The sequence below is a fragment of the Rhea pennata genome, chromosome 9 (genome assembly GCF_028389875.1).
Source record: "Rhea pennata isolate bPtePen1 chromosome 9, bPtePen1.pri, whole genome shotgun sequence".
NCBI classification, from domain to species: Eukaryota; Metazoa; Chordata; class Aves; order Rheiformes; family Rheidae; genus Rhea; species Rhea pennata.
Window position 1 is genome coordinate 858,009 of NC_084671.1, and position 20,977 is coordinate 878,985.

Below are 20,977 nucleotides of genomic sequence, written 5' to 3' on the forward strand. Positions count from 1 at the left end.
ACAGTAGAGCTCACTTGATTTACAGCTGCCTTGTTAATCTAGCCTGTGTTTTTGCAGGAGTAAATTAGTTTTTGTAGGAGAAACCATGACTCATTTTGGACGTCACTTAAGAAAATGAATTATTGGAGGCTGATCCTGAAAGCCAGGTTTTTCTCAACCAGTTTAATCTACTGAATCTTGAGGTAGACTTTGCTGGAAATACCAGAACGCCTTGCACTGCAGGTACTATGCTAGTCAGGGTTGAGATTTTGTTAGTAAATGTTGCATGTGTTTTTTCACTGCTTTGGCTTTTCGTATCTACCTACAAATGCATGCAAGACAGGAGTTAGCTATGTGGTGGACTGCTAAAATGGACTGTACTTCCCAGGAGTGTCTCTTTCTTACTACCTGACAGCACTCTGAAATCCCACATGTTTCTGTTTCTATGTTTCTGTTTCTATATAGAGATGTAAAAACACCTATTGCAGGATAGATGGGCTAGGGGAGAAACCATGCACTGTCTCAGTTGCACCCATGTCACAGACTTCCCTTGCCACCCTGCCCAGCAGGTGGAGATGCTGTGCTGCAGCAGGAGGTCTGCCCAGGACCTCCCCAGGCAGCGATTCCGAAGTGAACTCAGTGCAAGTAGCACTGCTGTGGTTCCCTGAAGAAGGTTGTTTGGGTAGTGACAGCAGTGTGACGTTGAGACGTGCAGCTCCTGCTGCAATTTTTCCAGATATCTCAATTGTGATGAAAACCTTTAGGCTGTGCAAATGTTTGTGGCAGTTCTCATTGCCTTAAGAGGAGATAAAGTTTGGAATATAATGACTTGAGGAACAACAAGAATGAATACATATTGGTCTTCAAAATGTGGATTATAAAATTGGAAAAGGTAAAAGTCTTGATAGGACATTAAAATAAATGGATTGCTAATGTGTGCAGTAGTGTTATCTATATTGTGGATAATACTTGTGTTCGTTCTGCTGGGATGAAGAATGCAATGCAAGTTATTTTAATCTTAAAACTTCATTCAGATAAGACCTCATTTTAGCTTATTAATGGCGGTGAGAGTTTCACTAAGCAACTGTGCTATTGTATATAGATTTATAATGTAATGCAGATTTCCCATACCCCCGGGGGAAAAAAAAGAACAAGTATTGACTAAAGAGAAGTCTGTGTTTAGCAATGTTAAACGTCAGTAAGATTTAAAATGTTGTGATTATGGACCTATGGGCTCTTAGCACTTTAGTAAAATACTTAAATGCTTGCATCTAGGATTAAGCTAATTATTTAACTCGTGGTGCAGAAAGAGTTTACCTCCTAGTGAAATTATATCTGATATATTACAAGTTTTCTTCAGACAGCTTGCTTTAAATTTAGTTTAAAGTCCATAGACTTTCAAAGATCAGAGTAATATTTGTATCAGGAGAAAAAGGAAGTCATTGTATTATGCTTTTCAAATCTACTAAGTCTTAAGATGTGGTCTCAACATCTGTTGTTCTCATTTAGTATGTTTTGTTTTTAAAAGGTTCACGTAACTGTCAGTTCTGCCTTTTTACTGCTTTCCTGATTTTCCGTGTCTTTCCTACATCCTGCCTCTGAAAGCTCGTTTCGTAAATCTGTAATGTCCACCTGTGCCTTGCAAAAGCTTGGAATTCTTCTGTGACTGGTCTGCCTTCAAAGGAGGAAGAAAATGAGCTCCGGTGACTTTTGCCTCCTCCTGTGATGCAAACAGGAGGCCAAAGCAGAAGGGAAATTGGAACTATATCATGTAATGAGACTATTGAAATTAATAACCCATTTGTTTCTGAAAGTGACTGCCCATGAAGTACTCTGCAGTGCTCTCTCTTTCAACCTTGGTTTTGTGATCACCTTTAGAATAAACCTGCTTAGGTAGCTGAAGTCTGAATTTGTATTTTTAGCCAGAAAGAATTCAGCCTGTGGAAAAAGAGTCAATGTTTCTGCTCGTGGCAGGATTACAAGAGGGACAAAGTTTCTCAGGATCTCAGAGTTTCCACTGACATACAGACTGTGATAATTTTATATTTGCCTCTGTGGTTTCAAGTAAGATTCTTTCAGAAGATGATTTTCCATTTTGTGTTGCAGAATCTAAATCTCTTGTAATGGATTTTACAATTTTAAAAATACCTCTTTTCTTGAAAAATTTTATTTTATTATAGTCAGCAAAACTGCAGACAAAGATTTTTGAATTAATGTACTTGATGTGTCGCAGAATCACTCTGTATTTAGATTCAATCTGACAAGACTTCAAAACTGGCGATTTTGTACTGCTTACCATGGTGGTGGTGGGGGGACCCCCTCTTCAGCATCTGCGCTGTGTTCCAGGTATGTAGCTCACCCCTGAAAATATCCCTCTGACTTCTGTGAAAGTTGGATGAAACCCCAAACTAAGATACTTAGCATAGTCCCCCCAGCATCTGGCAAGCTAGCACCTTTACTCACTGCCTCACTGCTTGTGTGGCCTCGCAGAACGCTTTAATGAGATGGCCCGTAGGTTTTTCCATAAAATGCCACAGTGATTTTATACGCAGTCCCTGGCACTCTCTGCAGCCCGGAGGAGTCCCTAGTGGTAGTGGCGCTTTCCCAGCTGTTGCGAGCGACGGCTGGCAGCTGCACGCCTGGTTGTGCCGTCGCAGCTCATGCTCGGGCCTGTGGGCTTGGCAGCAGCCCTCAGCCCACGTGGCTCCGCAGCTGCGCCAGCGCCTCCGAGGACAGAGGGGCAGCAGGAACGCGCCGGGGCTTCCAAAGCTGGATGCTTGCTGTGCACGTAATTTCTGCTGCATCTAGAGCACCTGAGGGATGCCGCAAAGGATGATAGCTGTGGGTTTTCTCCGAGAGGGAGATGTTGTAAGGAGCTTGCTGGACCATACTAGTCTATGATAAGATGACACAAGAAATGCTCGTTGCTAATCGCTGGGATTATTTAAGGAATAAGGTTTGTTTGTATGCAGTCTCCAGATATGTCTTTAACCTTTGACATTCATATTCTGAGACCATTTCTGTGAAATTTTTGGTCTATCCTTGACATTTCTTGTATGGAAAAGCTAACTTTGCTCTCTCTTTATTCCTTTTACCGCCTTAAAGCACATGGAGAGTTGACTACTTTCCTCTCTGCTTAGCTTTTTGGGGCCTGATCTTAAGAATTGCAGAAAAATTCTTCTGGGCTGCAACAAAGCAGAGGGCTGCTCAGATTCTTTAAAAGTTGGGCCATTTTCAGGGAGCAGATTTGTCATCCTGATCCCTCTTAGAAGGTTGCTCCCATGTTTGGCAGGCAGCAGATGGGCATGTTGCATCATTCTTAAATCATTTCAGCATTGAAAAAATGCCACGGAAGACGACCTCTTACAAGCATGACTGGCTTTGCTGCAAATAAACCTAAGCATTTTATGGAGAATGGTGATGCCTGCTATAATTTCACTGAAGTTTTAATTGAGAGTTACTAATACTTGCAAATTTTGTCAAGTCTGTTACAGATCTACCCTGCTTGAAATTTAGTTTCTCATCCTGAAAATGAATAATAATTAATAACTTTTCACTTATTTATTCATGAAAGGAAAACTGCTATATATATGTTGGCTTGGTCCCTTTTCTACAGCCTTAAATTTATCTTGCTTTCTCTTATCTTAAATAAGGTAATGGTTGACTTTATGAATACTATTACCATGCTTGTGCATGATGGCTTTTCAAGTCTGTTTTTCCTAACATAGGACTGATGTGATCAGTCTCTGTCCAGCAGACATCATATTAGTCTGAGCAAGGTGTTTTCCTGTGGTACTTTTTTCCAGTGATGCTTATGAAATATAACTTCGTAAGGTGGTACAAATGTTCTAGCGTTAACCTTGTTATTACTCAGAGGTTTTGAATGTGGCTTGTCTTTGAAATCTTGAAATCTTGCCTCTGTTCATATCGTATCATCTTCATTAGGCTTTTTTTTTTAAATATTCTTGCTGCTTGCACAGAATAGAGAAGAAATTCTTTTTTCTTTCTTTTTCTTTTTTCCCCCCTCATAATGTCATTTGAATCCATAGATCTTGGTGTAAAGCTGTGCAGTCAGGGGTGTACTTAAAAAGTGTATTTACAATATTTGAAAACTTTATTAATAGATCTTGTGCCAAATATTATATCCTTTCTGTATTCTTGCAAGAAGAGCTTCTGAAATAACTTTCTAATTAAATAATTCAAGAGAGATACTGTATGCTGTAGAGCACAAATATATCATCAGCTGAGTAAAAGAGTTTTCACTTATTTTAAACCCTGTTCTATACAGTAGTACAGTCTTCATTTTGGTGTGTCATGTCACACTTCCTCATGACCTAAGGCCCAAGGCAGTATTTCATTTAGTAAGTGCTGTGTGCTCTCACCCTCAGGGTTTAGACAAGCCCTCCCCTGGAAGTGCTCAGAATTTTTGCTACCTACCCCAAGGTTGTGGCACAACAGCTCTCCTATGATGTTTCGGTCTTCTTGTTTTACCATAGTAGCATTTCAACCAAAAATCTTTTCCATTACAAAACCAAGCCTTTTGTATTTCTTAGGATTTCCTTGTGTACTTTGTACTTTTTCTAATTCTAGAAATAAAATCTCAGATGGTGTTATAAAAGGCATCTTAGGAATGGCCAAGGTTTCCCTTATAGTTTACTTGTATATTCTTTTCCTTACAGCTATGCGTTTCTGGTTAGAATATAGAATGACCAGTGTTGTTCGCAAGAAGTACAGAATGTTAATGCCAGGTACCTGGTGTGGCATACAGGCAGGCAAATGCATAAATATCTAAGATGCAAAATACTCGGTTCTAACTGAAGAATGTTTTCATTCTTCAAATTAGCATTTTAGTTTTGGAAGGTTTGCCCTTGAAGTAGTTCAATTTTAGAGCACAGTGATAAAACACTTCAATTTCATTTTCCATACTAGAGAAGTGGTTACAAAATGTGTCTTAAAATGTATGTGTGGATGAGTAGTATGAGTAGTGGCAGTGGTAAACAGCCATGGTGCGTATCCATAGGGGTAAGCTCAGATACCATCGAACTGTACTCTTTCTCTGCTTTCAGTTTGATTACTGTTACCCAAAGAGGAGCTTTTAGGAATTCAGAGATCTAATGTAAAGAAGGTTTGTGTTTAGCTGCTTGAGTATAGATTTTCAGAGTAGATCTTAAGCAGTGGTTTTGGCTTTAAACAGCACTATGTTAACAGGGAGGTCAGCACAGAAATTAGTCCCATACCCATTACCCTTGTCAGAGAGACATAAAGCAGAGTGCCCACAGTGATGTGCTGCTCTGCTAGCACGGTGCTCTTCTGTACTCTGTGCAGACCTGTGGTGTGTTTATGAAGCTGTAAGCATGACTACTTTGGAGCCAAAACCTTCTCCAGTGGTCATGTTTCCTCCTTACAGAGTTTATAGAGTCAGGCGTATACAGATTTGTATTAATGCTTGTGAGCATTTTCCGGTTCTTTTACTTAAGGCTGTTCATTTCTTATTGCAGAATAGTATTGCTTGTAACGACTGGCCAAATTCTAGGGGCTGCTAATGTGAAGAAATCCTGTTGGAGAAACAAATGGGAACTGTTTTTGCTCAGTAATTCTCTGATGGCTAAAGCTTGCCTGGGCTGTATGTGTATAAGTGTGCTGTATATAGTTTTATACTGTTGCTTATTTTCTTGTAGTTGAAATTACTGCTAATACTATATATTGTTTTTAACAAATATTAGATCTAATATAAATGCTTACTTTCAGATAACCCTGTTCATCATGGCTTTAGCTGCTGAAGGGCAGCAATAAACAGTCCCTCCTAGCCCATTTAAATCTCCTTCTTTTCCTTTTTTTACACAAAAGTGCAAAAAAAAAAATAGTGTGACTTAGTGTGAGTGACTGAAGATGGAATCTGTCTTTACTTTTTTGCTGTTGCATATTCATTTGAAGGCATTGCCTCCCTGGGACAGGTTTGTGAAACCTCCCATTTCCTAATTAAGAAGGTAAGCAGTGAGAGCAACACATCTGGGAGTCGTGGGGTGGCTGACTGCCTTCCCCAGCTGGTTTGGAGGAGCTGTAGTGCTCCCGGCAGCGTGCCGGAGGTGCCATGATGGGGCAGATGAGGTGCATGCCGTCATGTCAGCCTGCCCCCACTGATTTGAGCTACCATTCTCGGCAGGCTCGATGGCTCTTCTGGCCCTCTCAGTTTGCAAGAGTCCCATGAACTTCCCTCTCCCTTCGAATTTGTGGTTTATAATATCAGGGGAGAACATGCAATCCTTTTGTCTGACCTCAGGCACAACCCAGGACCTCAGGGCTGCCCAGGATCCGTTACCGTGCTGGGTGTCTGAAGCAACAGGAAAGAGTCTGTCCCTCATCTCTCAGAGCAACGAGAACTCTCTTTAGTTTTACAAAGCTGTAAAACTGGGGGGATAACCTGTTGCATCCTTCCCCGTGTTCTCTTCCTCCTCCTGGAAGGATCTGACCCTGGAGGGGAATGCAGAACGACTGAACAACTCTTATTTTCACACCTTTCTATAGAATTGAGTCAGATTTTGAGTAACACTCAAACAGCATCTGGATTTCTGCTTGTGTATCTCTTGAGCCTACTCATCACATCTGAATTGGTCTCTTCTGTGCACCTTTAGTGAGAATTCATTCCAAAACACTGCTGGCCAGTTAGACAAAATGTCAGACTTCCCATGGTACCCTCCTGTAAAATGAGTACCAGTGTTTGGTAAAGGCTCCACTGAATTTACCTTTCAAAAGGTAAACAGAGGAAGTTACTACATTTTGTTTTTCGCCATGTGTTTGTTTTATCTGCTGTTGAAATTTTTGTTCAGAACTGCTCTAATTTAACAGTTGGCATGGTCCCCCAAAATTTCACCCAGCACAGCTGGGAAAATATATAGGCCTCTTGTCTGAATAATGTCTCCTCCGTTCACCCTCCTTAGCAGGCCCATTGATTCTGCAATCCCAAAGGGTTACTATTTTCAGAATTCAGCTTTAAATATATGCTCCTGTGCAAACACCCATACATACACATGCATTCATAAGAATGAATGTATATTTGAATAAAGAAAAACTGAACACTCATTTCATGAAAATATTTAGCAAATGATTCCTTTCCTTATTTACAGTTTGCAGGCAGTCATTCCCATTTTGCAAATGACCACTTGTCATTTAAATAAAATTAAAGTAGTATGGATAACATTTAAGATTCTTACTGATTGTTCAACAGGAATCTCTTCTCTAACAGTCTGTATTCCCCTGGGATGACAAAATAAGATTTCCAGTGATCCATGACTCCACAACCTCTCTGGGCAACCTGTTCCAGTGCTCCATCACTCTCGCAAGGGAAGAAATTCCCCCTCATGGTCAGGCGGAGCTTCCTGTGCTTCAATTTCTGCCCATTGCCTCTTGTCCTGTCACACGGGACAACTGAAAAGAGTTTGGCCCCGTCCCCTTGACACCCTCCCTTCAGGTACTTGTACACACTGATCAGATCCCCCCTCAGTCTGCTCTTCCCCAGGCTGAAGAGGCCCAGCTCTCGCAGCCGTTCCTCACAGGGCAGGTGCTCCAGCCCTCTGATCATCTTCGTAGCCCTATGCTGGGCTCTCTCCAGTAGCTCCACGTCCTGAGTTCAGTAACTGTACCTGTTGTAAGAACTGGAATAATTAAATATGTTAACTGTGGGGACATTGAGAAGCTGGAAATTAGTGATGTGGGCAAAATGGATGTGTTGCCTTTTCAGTTAGTTTCTTACAGTCTGAACTTTGCAACTTCAGGTAGAAGAGCAATAAGTGAGGGTGACATACATGCCACTTTTTTATTTTATTTTTTTTTTATTTTATGAAAATAGGCCAAAATCCAGGTTTGTAAGCATCATTAAAAATTGGAAATAAGAGCAACAAAAAATACATAATTAAATAACTGTTAGAGTCAATTGTATGATTCAATGAAATATAGTACTAATTTATGAAAATGAATCCAAAAGCTGTTTAATTCCTGGTGAATCCCACTGTGTATAGTCAACATTAAGCAGAAATTTTTGAACACGTTTTGTAGAAAACATTGGAGGTATTCACCAATCTGCTTTTAGTGGAAAAGGAAACTACTAGAGTACTTTACTGCCTCCCAGTGACTTCTTGGTTTATTTCTTAAAATGTTACGTTAGAATGAAAAGTGATTTTGATGCTAACTAGAAAGTGCTTTTTCTTCACTGGACTATGACGGCTATGGCAGCAGACGCTAGCAGGTACTTGTGGAGAAGTCTGTGCTGCTCGGCTGTAGGCACTTCAGTGGACTGATAGCTGCAGGTAGTGCAGGTGGTGGCTGCGGGTCCCAGCTGCCCGGGGAGGTGCTGGCCTCCCTGGCGGGTTGTCACGGGACCCAGGGTGTGCAGGTGCCCCCAGTTCTGCCTGGCTGCAGAAGAACTGTTAAGGTCTGGCACGCATGGAGGAGCAACGAGGTGGGCAGCGATGATCTGCGTTGGGAATGACTGCGGGTGGGTCTGGCAGAGGGTCTGGGAGGCAAGGGGGATGCTGAAGGGAGAGGAGTTCTGCAGGGAATGCATTGGATGGGAGCTGCGTGGGTCAGCACAGAGTCGGGAGCTGAGAGGGTCTGGAAAGAGGACCCAGCGGCTGCTGCTCCTGGGGGCATGCCAGGGTTGCTCCTGGAGCCAGCGTGGGCTACACGGCTACAGAGGCAGGTTGCCCTAGCCAGGGGCATCCCCTCTCCTCCTCGCCCAGCTGGGGAGGACAACATCATGCCCTGGCAAGTGCATTGCCTGCGTCTGGCCATGTAGTTGTGCTTCAGTAGTTATCTTTTTCCACATTCTTCTTCACCTGTCTCTCCATTCTTTATGCCAGTGCTGTCCTGCCCATACGGACCAGGCTCCAGAGGTCTGCTGCAATGCTCAGCAATGATGTCTATTCCTGTAAGACATGGGTGGGAATTGTTAACTCTAGCAGCTCTAGATACTGTGCTAATGGGACATGATTTGTGATATAGATATGCAAGTTTATTTTGATGAACCTGAGATTATTGCCTTAGACATGCATGCTTTGCCTGTGATGAAAACCACAAGAAGATCCTAGATGAGTACAGCAGGGAAGAGTTGTATTTAAAATGTTTGTGGTGGGGAGTCTGCAGCCCAAGACAGAATAGTTAAAGAGGAATAGAAAAGTGTGTCCTGTGTTACCTGCAGCAGCAGAACTCTCTTCTCGAGGTGGGAATGGTTTGGCATTTCATTACTGCACTGGCAGTAATTAACAACAATTTTATTCCTTGCAGAAAATAGGAACTAATGTTAAAACCAAGTTAAGTTTAAGAGCAAATAGCTGTAAGTTATGGTAATTTGTATTTGTTTAATCTCACTTGCTCTCCACTAGCATTCCTAAAAACCTGGAAATTTTGTCTGAACTTGAAGAAGCCAGAAATGTTATATATGTGCCAGTAAGCGGAGTTTGGGGATTTGAGCAATCTTAATTTCCCCCCATAGGATACAGTACCATAACCATGTGATTCTGGGGGCTCAGTGCTCTTGCAGAGTCGGAGGATTCTGGGGGTTCAGTGCTCTTGCAGAGTCGGAGGAGCTGCTTTTTGGAGCTATGGAGAGCTTTTTCCTTCTCCGCTCTGCCTGCCAGTGTCATGCAGCCTCGCTCCGGAGCAGACTGGGTGCTCAGTTGTGCATTCCCATAACTTAATATGTTAAGATTTTTTGCAGGCTGCCCCCAGTGAATATGCTGTTGTCCACAGTGTGCACATACCCAGGTGCTGGGTGGAGGAGAAACAAAGCTGCCTCCTGGGAAGGAGGCTGACAGCTGTTAGGGGAATGAAAACATGAAGAGCAGATTGAAGATAGCTGCTGACATCTTTGCCAAGGGCAGACAATGACATCAGGCTCCAGAGCAGTAGAAGGTGGCAGGCATCCTGAGAAGATCCTTGCTCTCAAGGAGCAGCATGTGTGCTTAGTGTGGGGTAAAAGCAACAGGCCCAGAGTCTCTGGGTGGCTTGCTGAAGAGGCAGCGAAGAGGTGCAAGCTCCTGTTAGCTGGAGAGGCATTTCTGGGAGGAAAAAAGAAGTACAATGCAGCACCCTGTCTCACCCCATCCAGAGACGTGACAAGGTGGACTGGAGCGCGTTGCGCTCCCGCTGCTTTGGAGTGTGCAGTTCAGCATGATGGGCAAACTACACTCAAGAAGCACCATAAGACTGGTGCTACAGTGATTCGCAGCTCTCTCCTGGGCCGTCAGTCTTCACTCTGAAAACCTAACTGGTAAATATGCTTTGTTTGTTTTGTAGTGCGGTCAGGGAGGCTTCCCTCTAGAGAGTGACATGAATACTTCTCTTCCATGAATACTTTTATCTTCTCTTTACCCTCTTGCGCCCTGCAGTGGAGAATATTAAGAGTAGAGAAGTTCAGCAAGTCAGGATTCAGAGAATACAAACCCCACGTTATTGCAGACTCCAGCAGCATGTTCTGTGGCTGGATGGCCTGTTTCCTCAACCCCTCTGCTCCTCGACGGGTGATTTGCTTTCCTTGTCCTCCCCCATCTTGATCCTTTGCAGCCAGAATAGAAAGGCTTTTCTGTGGCTAAGCTGTTCAGGAAAAGAAAGGACTTAACTTCCTTACAGCTGTTTGTAATGTTTAATAGCAAAAAGATGTCACTGAGTGATGCCTTCCTCTGAAAACATCAAAAGTCCCTTTTATAGAAACTGTATTTTTCTATTTGAGTGGCCAGAGTAGCTTTAACTTTCTGCTTTCTCAGTAGCTCTCTCAACTGGGTTTATAATCTCACAGCTAAAACCAAGCACAGCCTGTTCCTAAAACATACAGTATGGCAGAAATTAGACAAAATTCAGCATTTTCTGTGGATCTTTTGCCAAGGAAAATTAAATCTGGATAGACTCTATGAGTAAATAACTTCTTCCCTCCTGGAAACAGATTCATGTAGCACGTTATCTGTGCATTAAACGAAGTGCTTTAAAATGAGTTGAGATGCTCATAGCTTGACTTAATAAAAATAATGGTTTAGCAGTCTAACGAGCTGTTTCACAGAAGATAGGTGAATGTCGCATCCCAAGTGAGGCTGTCGCGGGATGCAAGGGCTGTCAGTGCCCTCAGGGTCCCGACAGCCACCAGCGGCTCTCCTGCTGGGACCAGCCATCATAGTCCATAGTCTGTGAGAAGTGTTCCTGTTAGGCTGTGGTGCCACGGCAGAGCAGGAAGGGAGTCTGGTGGGGCTGCTCATGGTCATGCCAGCTATGTGCAGACTTACAGTCCTGCAAGCAGACTGGCAGAGAAAGCCAAGGAAGCAATGGCATAAGCCAAGTGGCAAGTGTCCACATTAGTGTGTGCTGGTGACCAGTTAGAACTGCAGTACAGTAATGAGGAGAAAGTGGCTGGATTTTTAAAATTGCAAGGATGTTTGTTTTTCCAAAAGAAAGAGATCATTAAAATCATAAAAACAGAATAAACATAATGATACAGAAACATAATAAACTTACAGCTCTCTTGCATTTCACTGGCAAGGAACCATATTTATCTTTCTGGAGTGCTGACCTAAGCCACTTTGTACTCCTGCTCTAAGGCCATACCCTAACTCTGGGCTCAGGTACCTTGATTCTGCTCCTGAATCTACAGGTGACATACAGGGAAAAGGGTATCTTGCAATTGGCTGGATGCTAGGAACGTCACCCATCTTATCTTCTTTCTCCTATTGTCCTATTGACAACAGCAGGCGTTAAATGTGGGCAAGAGGATTGTACTACAGTCTTTGATCATTTGTTTAAGTCTCCTTGTGTGTTGGGTCACAATTAGGTTTTACTTAATTATTCCCAATTTAGGCTAGAAAATACTTTTTTACTGGACAGTTTTGCCAACATTTTTTGCTTTAACAAAGTTTGTTTCTGAACATCGGTTACTTCAAACAAGCAATTTCCTAGGTGTCCTTTGGTACTGAACTTTGTTGACATGGATTATTTTTTCACAGGAGGCTCCAAAGTACACCAGGAGTGGAGGGAGGTGAAAATATTACTTTTATGCACAGATATGAGTTAGAAGCCCATCTATTCTTTCCTTCCACATCACAACTTGAAAATTCAGTTGGATACAGTGATACTTTTTTGTTGAGATAGTGGGCCAGCATCTGATCTTTACACATCTATGCAACCTGCAGTGGTTGGTGATCCTAACTGAGACCATGAGTTTGTCATGGAGTAAAGGGCTTTTCCTGCAGGGAATGCTAGCTCCAGGCAGGGCTACTGTTGCAGTACTTTTATTTCAATTACAGTTTTAGCCTTGGCCTTCACTGCATTTATGTTTGTGTTATATTTTTTTGATTCCTCATTGTCTGAAATACTATAAGCTAGAATATATTAAAATGCAGCAGATACAAATGAAGGCACGCTGAATGGATCTTTTTTTGGTACATTATGTTCAGGAAAACCGGCAAAACTAAGACTGTTTGCTTTAGAAAATAGTGGCTAACGGAAAAATGTGTCATACAACAGAAAAATGGTGGTGGTGGTGTAAGGCTCTGAGAAGCAGCAGCAACCTGGAGGCTAGGCGTTAGAGTAACATGAAGGGAAATGGCAGTATGGAATTACAACTGATCTGTATTTGAATATGTTTGTTACTCTCTGGTGTAAATATAGTAGAGAGCGTGGACCTGTTGTGCCTTATGCTCAATTACATGTTCCAAAGGAAATTTCCTGAAGACTTAGACTTTGGAAACAATGTTCTATTTGTATCCAGTCAAACTCCATGCTGTCAGTGCACACCCACTTTTGGAAGAAAGGACTGAAGTGTTTCGTAACTGTGGCGAAACATTAAGAATAGTTTTCTAGTAGTATCAGACCTTGCTCTGTCCTTTTCTCCATGTGGTTATTCAGTTCCAAACCTGCAGGAGTTGATCATGCAAAGAAATCTGAGCTGAAAGCTAGCATTGCTGCCTAGGGAGGAACAGAGGGAGAACAGAGCTTCTTCCCTCAATCCTCTTTTTCACCAAACTGACCCACTGGTCTGAAATGTAGCTTTTATCTGTATTTTGCCTCTGAACTTTAGTAGCCCATCCCTGAGAAAAAGGTGATACAAACTGGGAAAAATAGAAAATGGGATTTGTCCTGCCTTTCTGTGAGGGAGCTAATAACATTTCTTTCCTCTCGAGTTGTGTTTAGAGAGAGATCAGTGCAAAAGGAAGAGATTGCCTGCTCGCATCATGTGAAGAGTGACCACAAAGGTATTTTCTTGGGCTTTGTTGGAGTGGTATCAAGAATGTTAAGTCTTGTCTTTACTGCTTTGTTGCAGAAGGACCAAAAAGAGGACTGCAGAGTGATAGCACAGGCAGATTTTTAAAGCAGCAGAATATTTTGATGGTACCTAGAACTTAAGTAAGCAAAACATTTGGTAGACTGACTGAAGTTTCCTCGTCCTCCTCTGTATTTAAACTGAGATACAGATCAGTTTTCAGTCTTTTGTGGTGCTTCATGCTTTCTAGCCCTCCAAATGGTGCTCCATCCACAAGGGCTGACCAAAATGAAGCAAGTCCCGTGTAAGAAATCCAGTGACAGTGCTCCTTTGCACTTCATAATAATTCAACAAAAAAAGTAAACCAAATTTGAAGGTTCTTTTACCTTTCCACTTTATCTTTAAAGCAGGGCCCTTGGTGCTTTATCCATTTTTTCTTATCCATTTTTTATTGTCCTTGTCACATGTCCTTAGTGGAAATATTACCTATCTCTGAATTCACTTCTTGGTGCAGAAATGCTTACACCTGGAAGATGGATAGAATCTTTTCATCCTGGGAACAGCAGCAATTAAATCTCATCTCTCAAGTATTAACTAGAAGCCCTGTAAAGATTACGAAAGATTTCTTTTTTTTTTCTTTTTTTTTTCCTGTGAAACATTATTGCACAATTGACTTGCTGTATTATTACAAGATAAAGGGTTCACTCTCCCCAGAGCAAAAATTACTGACTATTATGTGAAAAAAGGCAGTGGATTATATGATTATTTGGTTTGATCCATTAAAGGCATTTGGTGGCATTTAAAGTGGTAGGTGTTTGCACTAAATTCAAGCTCATGCTACATTATGATGAAGAAACTGATAGCTCCTGAATTTCAGTATATATGTTTGCCTGTGACTGTGACTTTTGCAGCAGTCCTCAGTGCACAGGCAGCATTCTGTTCCTTATTTTTTAACTGTTTTTTTTCTCTGAAGTCTTCCTGCTACCTATTGTTGCCAAATGCCGAAGCGAGGGTGATTGCTGTGTGAGAGCCTTGATGTTTAATCTTGAGTTAAAGTGTTGACTCAGTCCACTCTGAGCGGCTGAATGACTTGCTAATGAAACACGTTTTCCCCCTGGATATCAGACCAACCTCTGCCCAGTGGTATCAGCTGAGACCTCACCTGCTGGGCATGGTCCAAACATAACAGCAGATAGCTTTGCCCTTTCAGCATGTGCTGGCTTGTAAGTGCTCGGAGTTGATGAGAACACTTACTCTGATCAGTCTTGGAGGAAATATTCTTGTAAAACATGGGAACTAAAGCGCTATGCCTCTTCGTTGCCTCGGCTCTTGTGGCTTACTACATTTATACGCCCATACCAGAGAACATTGAGGAACGCTGGAAGCTGATGCTCATAAATGCTGTATTCAGAACTGTAGGGCATCTGGTAAGTTTAAAATTCTTCCAGGTACTGGGTTGGAGTAACAGTATTGACACAGGAAAGAAAATTAAAGGGAAGGGACCTTATTAGCAGGGCTATAGGGAATATCTTAAGTCAGGTGTAGCAGTATCTGACATCAAGTGTGTAACTATGAGTAAAGAAACTGTACAAAAAATATTTAATTATATAATCTTGAAAAAAGGACATAGAAATGAACTAAAAATATGATATTTTTAGTGTGCATATAGTTGGATAAGTACAAACTTAAGTTTACTTTGCTTTAGAATCCTTTGCAGCTGAAGCACTGCTCCTTAATTTTTTTCTTTTTTTGCTCTGAACCTGTGTATTGAACTTACTCAGAGATGTTATACTGGATATCAGAAAGAAAAAGTAGATCACTTTTTAAATACTGCTTATCTTTGCAGTTTCGTAGAAATCTACTGACAGCATGAGTCTAAAAATAAACAAAACTAATTATAGGAGTATTAATGCTAAAGGATGTAGAAATTAAACAATATTTTTATATGAATGTGAAAACTAACTGTAATCTTGCCTCATGCAAAAGATGGTGTTTAGCTAAGCAGCACAGAACCGTATGTTGCAGTCTGGAAAGGAACAGGTATTATAGGATGTCTATAGTTACACAGGACGTATTTACTGACACTGTAGTCCGTATGTATTTCTGTGCTATTTTTATGTATTACATCCTTGGCTTCTGCTTCATACCAGTCTTGTTATGCAGCCATTTCAAACGTAAGTAAATAACTGTGAGCCCGTACACCATGGATTAGTTAATGCAACAGTTCCACCGCCTAAGTACACTGAGCTGTTTTGAAACCAGCCTGTACTTAGTATCCAATAGTGGCTGCAGCAGTTTAACCAAAGTTCAAAAATGTGGTCAAAGATGAAGGGGATTTTGGGGTGCTGTATAAGTTTCTCTGGATGACTAGAAATGTTTTGAGACTGTTTTTGTCCATCATGAAAATGTATTAGAAGGATACAAGGAACTGTGAGAGAGGTTTCTATTTTGCTTGACAGATGTTGCTGAGAAGGTCATCTGCCGTAGGCTACAGGCACCCAGCCTGTATGCTAACAAGTGTATGAGTTTGAGATTTTGCCTTTTGTGATGCTCAGCCTAAAACACAGTGGATATGATTCTCTGAAGTCCATTGTAGCCACTTCTCTATGCCTTTCTGTTGGAGCAGTGTGTGCCTGTGTTCTTCAGATGTCTCTTTAACACCCACTTTTAGACTGGATCTAAAAGCTACTGTCCGTTTTCAGAGCCTTCCGTTTCAGAAGACCATCATTCACAGTAGAGATCTCCTGTCAGATCTGTACAACCAGCAGAAGAAGGCAGTGCGTGCTGTTTTAAGTTTGCTCACAATCAAATGGGCTTTTTGCCACTTCCTGGTTTGCTTTGGTCTTGTATCTCATTTTCCAGCATAACTTGTTTAATAACTTCTATTCTCCATAGTAATCAAGATCTTTCTCATTTTCTTGGCAAGTTTAAAAGCATTTATAATGGCCTAAATGAAGTGTAAAATCTTAAGCCTAAATTCCTGTAGTTATCCCATGTGCAAAAGGGAGCAGATAGAGAAATTGCAGAGGCTTAGAAAGGAGCAGCTATGTTTTCATTACGTCTGGCATCTACCCAGTAAGTTTGAGGTTTTAACTGGTGAGAGATGAAAAAGAAACAGGAAAGAAAATGTAGTTCCTGGATATAGTATCAAAAGGTTTTTTTCTGCATGCAAGGATACTAGATGATAGGAATCCTTATTAAAAAAACACCTGATGATGATAATGTACCACTGAGTTTCTCTCTGTTTTTTCAAGATGTAACATGTGATTCTCTCTCTGAAAGATCTGACTTCAAGCTGTTTGGCTAAGACTATTGGTGTAAGAAAAACAGATGGCATCATCAGAGTTGGCATCACTGCAATCATTCCAGCTGTGCACAAAATGTATTAATATTGTTTTGTATGACCTGTGTTAAGTACACATTCCAATTTGAGTTGTACACCCATGGCTACCAGGAGGAAAGAGAAGGAAAGAAGGACAGGCTTGTGGGACTGAGAGAAGAATACAGAAAGTCATAAAGAATAGATCTTACAAGAGGTTTCAAGCAACGAGTGAAAGTGTTTACTATGTTTGTCTTAAGCTGATCCTTTACTTTCAGCATAGTGTATTTACCTGTTTATTGTGTTCCATTTGTATGTCCTTAAATCTATAGTCCTTTTTGTATATATATTTTTAAAATTACATTTTACACACACACACACACACACATATATTTGAGGGCAATATGTCCAGTATTGCAAGATACTGCTGGATCCTGAGTATGAACAACCGAGTAAATAAAAGCTCCATGTTGTGGGGAACAGAGATGGGACAGGGGCTGGGAATTGTTCTGCCCTGGCCTGTTGCTGCCATTTCTGCATTTCAGCTCTGCTTCCCATCGATATCACAGGAATTCTTAATTGCTTCTCGGGGTGCAGGCTGGATTAATCAGGTGTTGGTACAACACCTCAAAGATGCCATATGTTGTGAAAGAGTATAAAACATGCTGCTCCCCTGCTCCTGCTCATGCTGCAGTATATCCAGGGACCTGTTTGAGCACTGTCTGTGCCAGCATTTGTGGTATGCCTGCTTGCTTCTTCCCTTTGGGAATCTCCCGCTGGAGCTCGCCTGTGGGAGAAGCTGCACGTGGGCAGCTCACTGGGAGCACCAGGGTCCCAGCGCTTTGTCAGACGACTGCAGCACACCCGTGCTGAATGCCCAGGAAGCAGAAACCTTTTCTTTCAGCGTTAAAAGAATGCGTATTTTCACTTCAAAAAGGAGCTGACACCTCTCAAGGTTATTACGCTGGCTGCCTGTTAGGCCTGTTTCCAGCAGCAGCAGTGCAGAATGAGTGTTTTGTAACCATGCCACCATCATGCAGAACTGTAATGCTAAGAGCTTCGACAGGGGTTTGCACTGATGCAAATTAGTTTCGAGATTGCTTGAAAGCATCCTAAGTATGGTCTGAGTAGCCGTCTGATGAGAAGGCATTAATCTATAATAGCTTAAAAATAGGTATACATTTGAAGAGGAAGCCCTTATTTGTGGCTTTCTGAATCCTTCACTTTTACAGCCCAGGTTCTCAGCCCTGCTGAAGTAGTGTGGCACTGTGCATGGTCCTCTCTTGCCAGCCGTGTCCACACAGGGTGCTGTCAGGCTCTACACCCTAGACTTCTAGGGATGCCCAGCTATAAACTACACTACAGACTTGTGTAACTATGAACTATAAATATTCAAACCTGTTGGTCTGAATAAAAACTGCTGCTGGTTCCAGGCCGCTTTGGGATGGTGCCTGCAGGGAGAGCTGACGAGTACGTCAGGGCTCGCAGTGAGCTCGCACAAGGAGGCTAGTAGGCTTCGTCGCTGCTATAACCAGGCCTGAGGCGTACAGAAGATGCCATTTGTTTTGATCTTCTTAAGGGAGGAAGCCAGGAAGTCTTTATTCACACGTTTTTGCTATACCATTTCAAGTCTAAACCCTAGCTAGGCAGGGTATCATCTTTAAGTATTGGTATTTAAGCACAAAAGTCCTCATTTTTTGGACTGTACAATAGGCACGCGGTATAAGATAAAATGTATACCCTCTGTGAAATACGGTACAATACAGTAGTCTTGCCTCCTGGCTAGTATGTTCCAACCTGCAGCACTGGGCCCCCTCGGCCTCCTTTGCCTCCTCCCGAGCAGTGGGGCCTTCAGCTGAGCTCTCCTGAGCCAACCCAGGCAAGTACCTGCACTCGCGGTCTGCTGTCAGGAGCTCTCGTCCGGAGAGGCGGTGTCTGGATGACTGCCTGTGCCAAGAGGGAAGGTGTTTCGAGGCGTTCAGGTGCTCGGCCTGCCTTTGGCAGGGTGGGGCTCCCTTGCCTGCAAGTAAATGTTCTTGTCCTTGTCACCGAGCGAGAAGCCCACGCAAGCATCACAGAAAACTGGCTCATCTCTTCTGGGGTGTGGAGGAGTGACTGTGCAAATGCTTTCCAAAGCACAAAGAACGGGAACAGCAAGAATGGTGGTGTTTCCTCTTTCTCATGGGGCGTTTTCAGATGATAGCATGATTGCATTTCATCTTTGGTTTTCAAATGATGACCTTTAAGCCACAGGCAGTAGATGAGTGATTTTTATAATGTAAAATGTCATTGGTCAGAAGACAGCACTGAGAATGATCAGAAACTTCAGTCAAGAGGATTCTTCACGACTTGTGGTAGAGGTTCATGATGTCAAAGGAGTTGCTCACTTTCTTCTGTATTCTGTATGTACCTATAACTATTTACAGCAACCACCACAGAAAAACTGGCCCATGTTCAATTCCAGCTCATTCCTTTTGCTTGCATAATATGAAAATAAAAGCACTAAATCCTTGCCTTTGAAGCAGACGAACAAAACACTCAGTGCTACATACTTGTAGCACAAAGCTGCAGATTTGTCATGGAAAAGACATGCTGTTACTTTCTGACTGAATTGATGAAGTGTGAGTATATTATTAAAGAGAGGAGAAAAATATCGTTTATGAATACAGCAGAAGAATCAAAAGCATCTGAGATGCTTTAATTTAACACTGCAGAAAGCAATATGCAAATCTTGGCCAAGAAGTGTTCTGCTTTCAAAACAGAAACAAAATAACCTTGTTTCAGCTGGCATTACTGCTCCTGATTCCTCACAAGAGTCACAGAATCAGTAAGGTTGGAAGGGACCTCTGGAGGTCATCTAGTCCAATTAGAAACTTAAGATAATTTTACTATGCTTTTAATTTCAGCAAAAGAAATCTCATATCTTGCATTTTTTTTCACTAGAAGTTCTGAAGCCTAATAGATGCATGTTTTTAGTTCTGTGGCGATTTGTGGTTTCAGAGAGAAGTGTATCTTAAGAGCTGCCAATACAAGTAGAAAGTTAAACTGAAAGAGACAGCTGACAATTGAGTTACTTTGGGGAAAAAACAGCACGATGGTCTCGCTAGATTGGGCATTTGGGAATCAGAACATCTCATACTGCTTTTGCTGCTTGCTCCCCTTGTAGTTCAGCACAGAATGTGCCTTGGGTTCATTGTGAAGATGAATCAGTCAAATCCTTTGATGAGGAGTATTTTTCAGGTGTTCTATTGCTCTAACGTAGTAATCAAAAGACAGAAAAAGAAGAGTGTCCCCCCAAAACCTCTGAAATTATCACATATTCAGACAGGAATATGGTGCAAATACTGAAAGGAGGGCTGTTTGCTGCTGGAGCAGCTTGCCTGGAAATGCAGTGAATTCACCACTGCTGTCTTTAAATCAAAATTCAACATCTACTGAAAGATAACGTTTCTTGTTCAAAGAAAAGAGACCTCTTTGGCATCTGGTTTATGGAGAAAGCCTTTGCAAGCTTTGCCATTTGTACGTCACTGGATGTTGTACTCACTTCCCTTCTACCGCCCTCACAAGAGATGCGTATGATAAGGAAATAAGCAGGGACAGGGTAGATTTGACACTGGTAGTCCTGCTCAATATTTAAATGCTGAGAAAATACTTCTGCTCTGGGAGGTTTCTTTTACTTTGGGGAATGAAGCAATAACTCATCTGCAAATGACTGGACTGAACAGTTTCATTGTTCTTCCTGATAATGTTCATAGCTACATTCATTTGCCGTTATAAGGCATACCTCCAGAGCACTGGGAAGGGTTGCTATGTGCCGTTCAAATTTTATACGGAACACGTAGTACTACCTGTACTCTGCTTCCAGAGTTCATGAGTTAACAGGTCTAGCAACAGGTTTTGAAAATTATTTTGGCCACTGAAGATAAAAGATACATGCCCTTAAAGCCTGCAGTGTTAGATACCCTTGAAGAACCCTCTAAAAATGCATCTGTGTTAAACGTATATTTAATACTTCTTTCAGTTTTAGAAATTAAATGGAATTTAGTTGCTGCTATTTTCAACAAGAGTTTAGTTTGTTGAAGTATCTAATGCAGAATGCCTTAAATATACAATACTGTTTTCACAAGAAAATCCATTTTGAAGAATTCAGTGCACAGTGCTGGGTACTTCAGAAGTCCAAAGACTGAAGCTCATCATATGTCTTGCGTTCAGGGTGGACTTTTGAATTTGAACATTAAAAATGTAGGCACATAAATCCTTATTCAGATTCTTTAGATTCTTTAAATAAAGGCTTGATTTTCAGAAAAGTTTGATCTTTGACAGATTTTCAGCTTTTTTTCGTGAAGTCTGTTTACTTTTATTTTGATGTCTAAATGTGAATTCAGCTAAACATCTGAAGCAGCTGTGTCTAATTAAAAGCAATAACTGTTCTAATTGCAATG

General features: G+C 41.7%; 1 protein-coding gene across 5 annotated transcripts in view; it reads left to right on the top strand.

Moving 5' to 3' along the window:
• AADAC (arylacetamide deacetylase) overlaps window positions 1-20,977 on the top strand; it is an 83,784-nt gene that overhangs the window by 49,223 nt on the left and 13,584 nt on the right. Inside the window, exon 1 of one of the 5 annotated variants that reach the window (XM_062582265.1) lies at window positions 14,466-14,643. The exons of the other annotated variants lie outside the window; for them this stretch is intronic. Coding sequence (XP_062438249.1) covers window positions 14,506-14,643 — 138 coding nt within the window. The 5' untranslated portion in view covers window positions 14,466-14,505. Of the gene's footprint in view, window positions 1-14,465; window positions 14,644-20,977 lie in introns of those variants that run through there. 5 annotated transcript variants of the gene reach the window in all.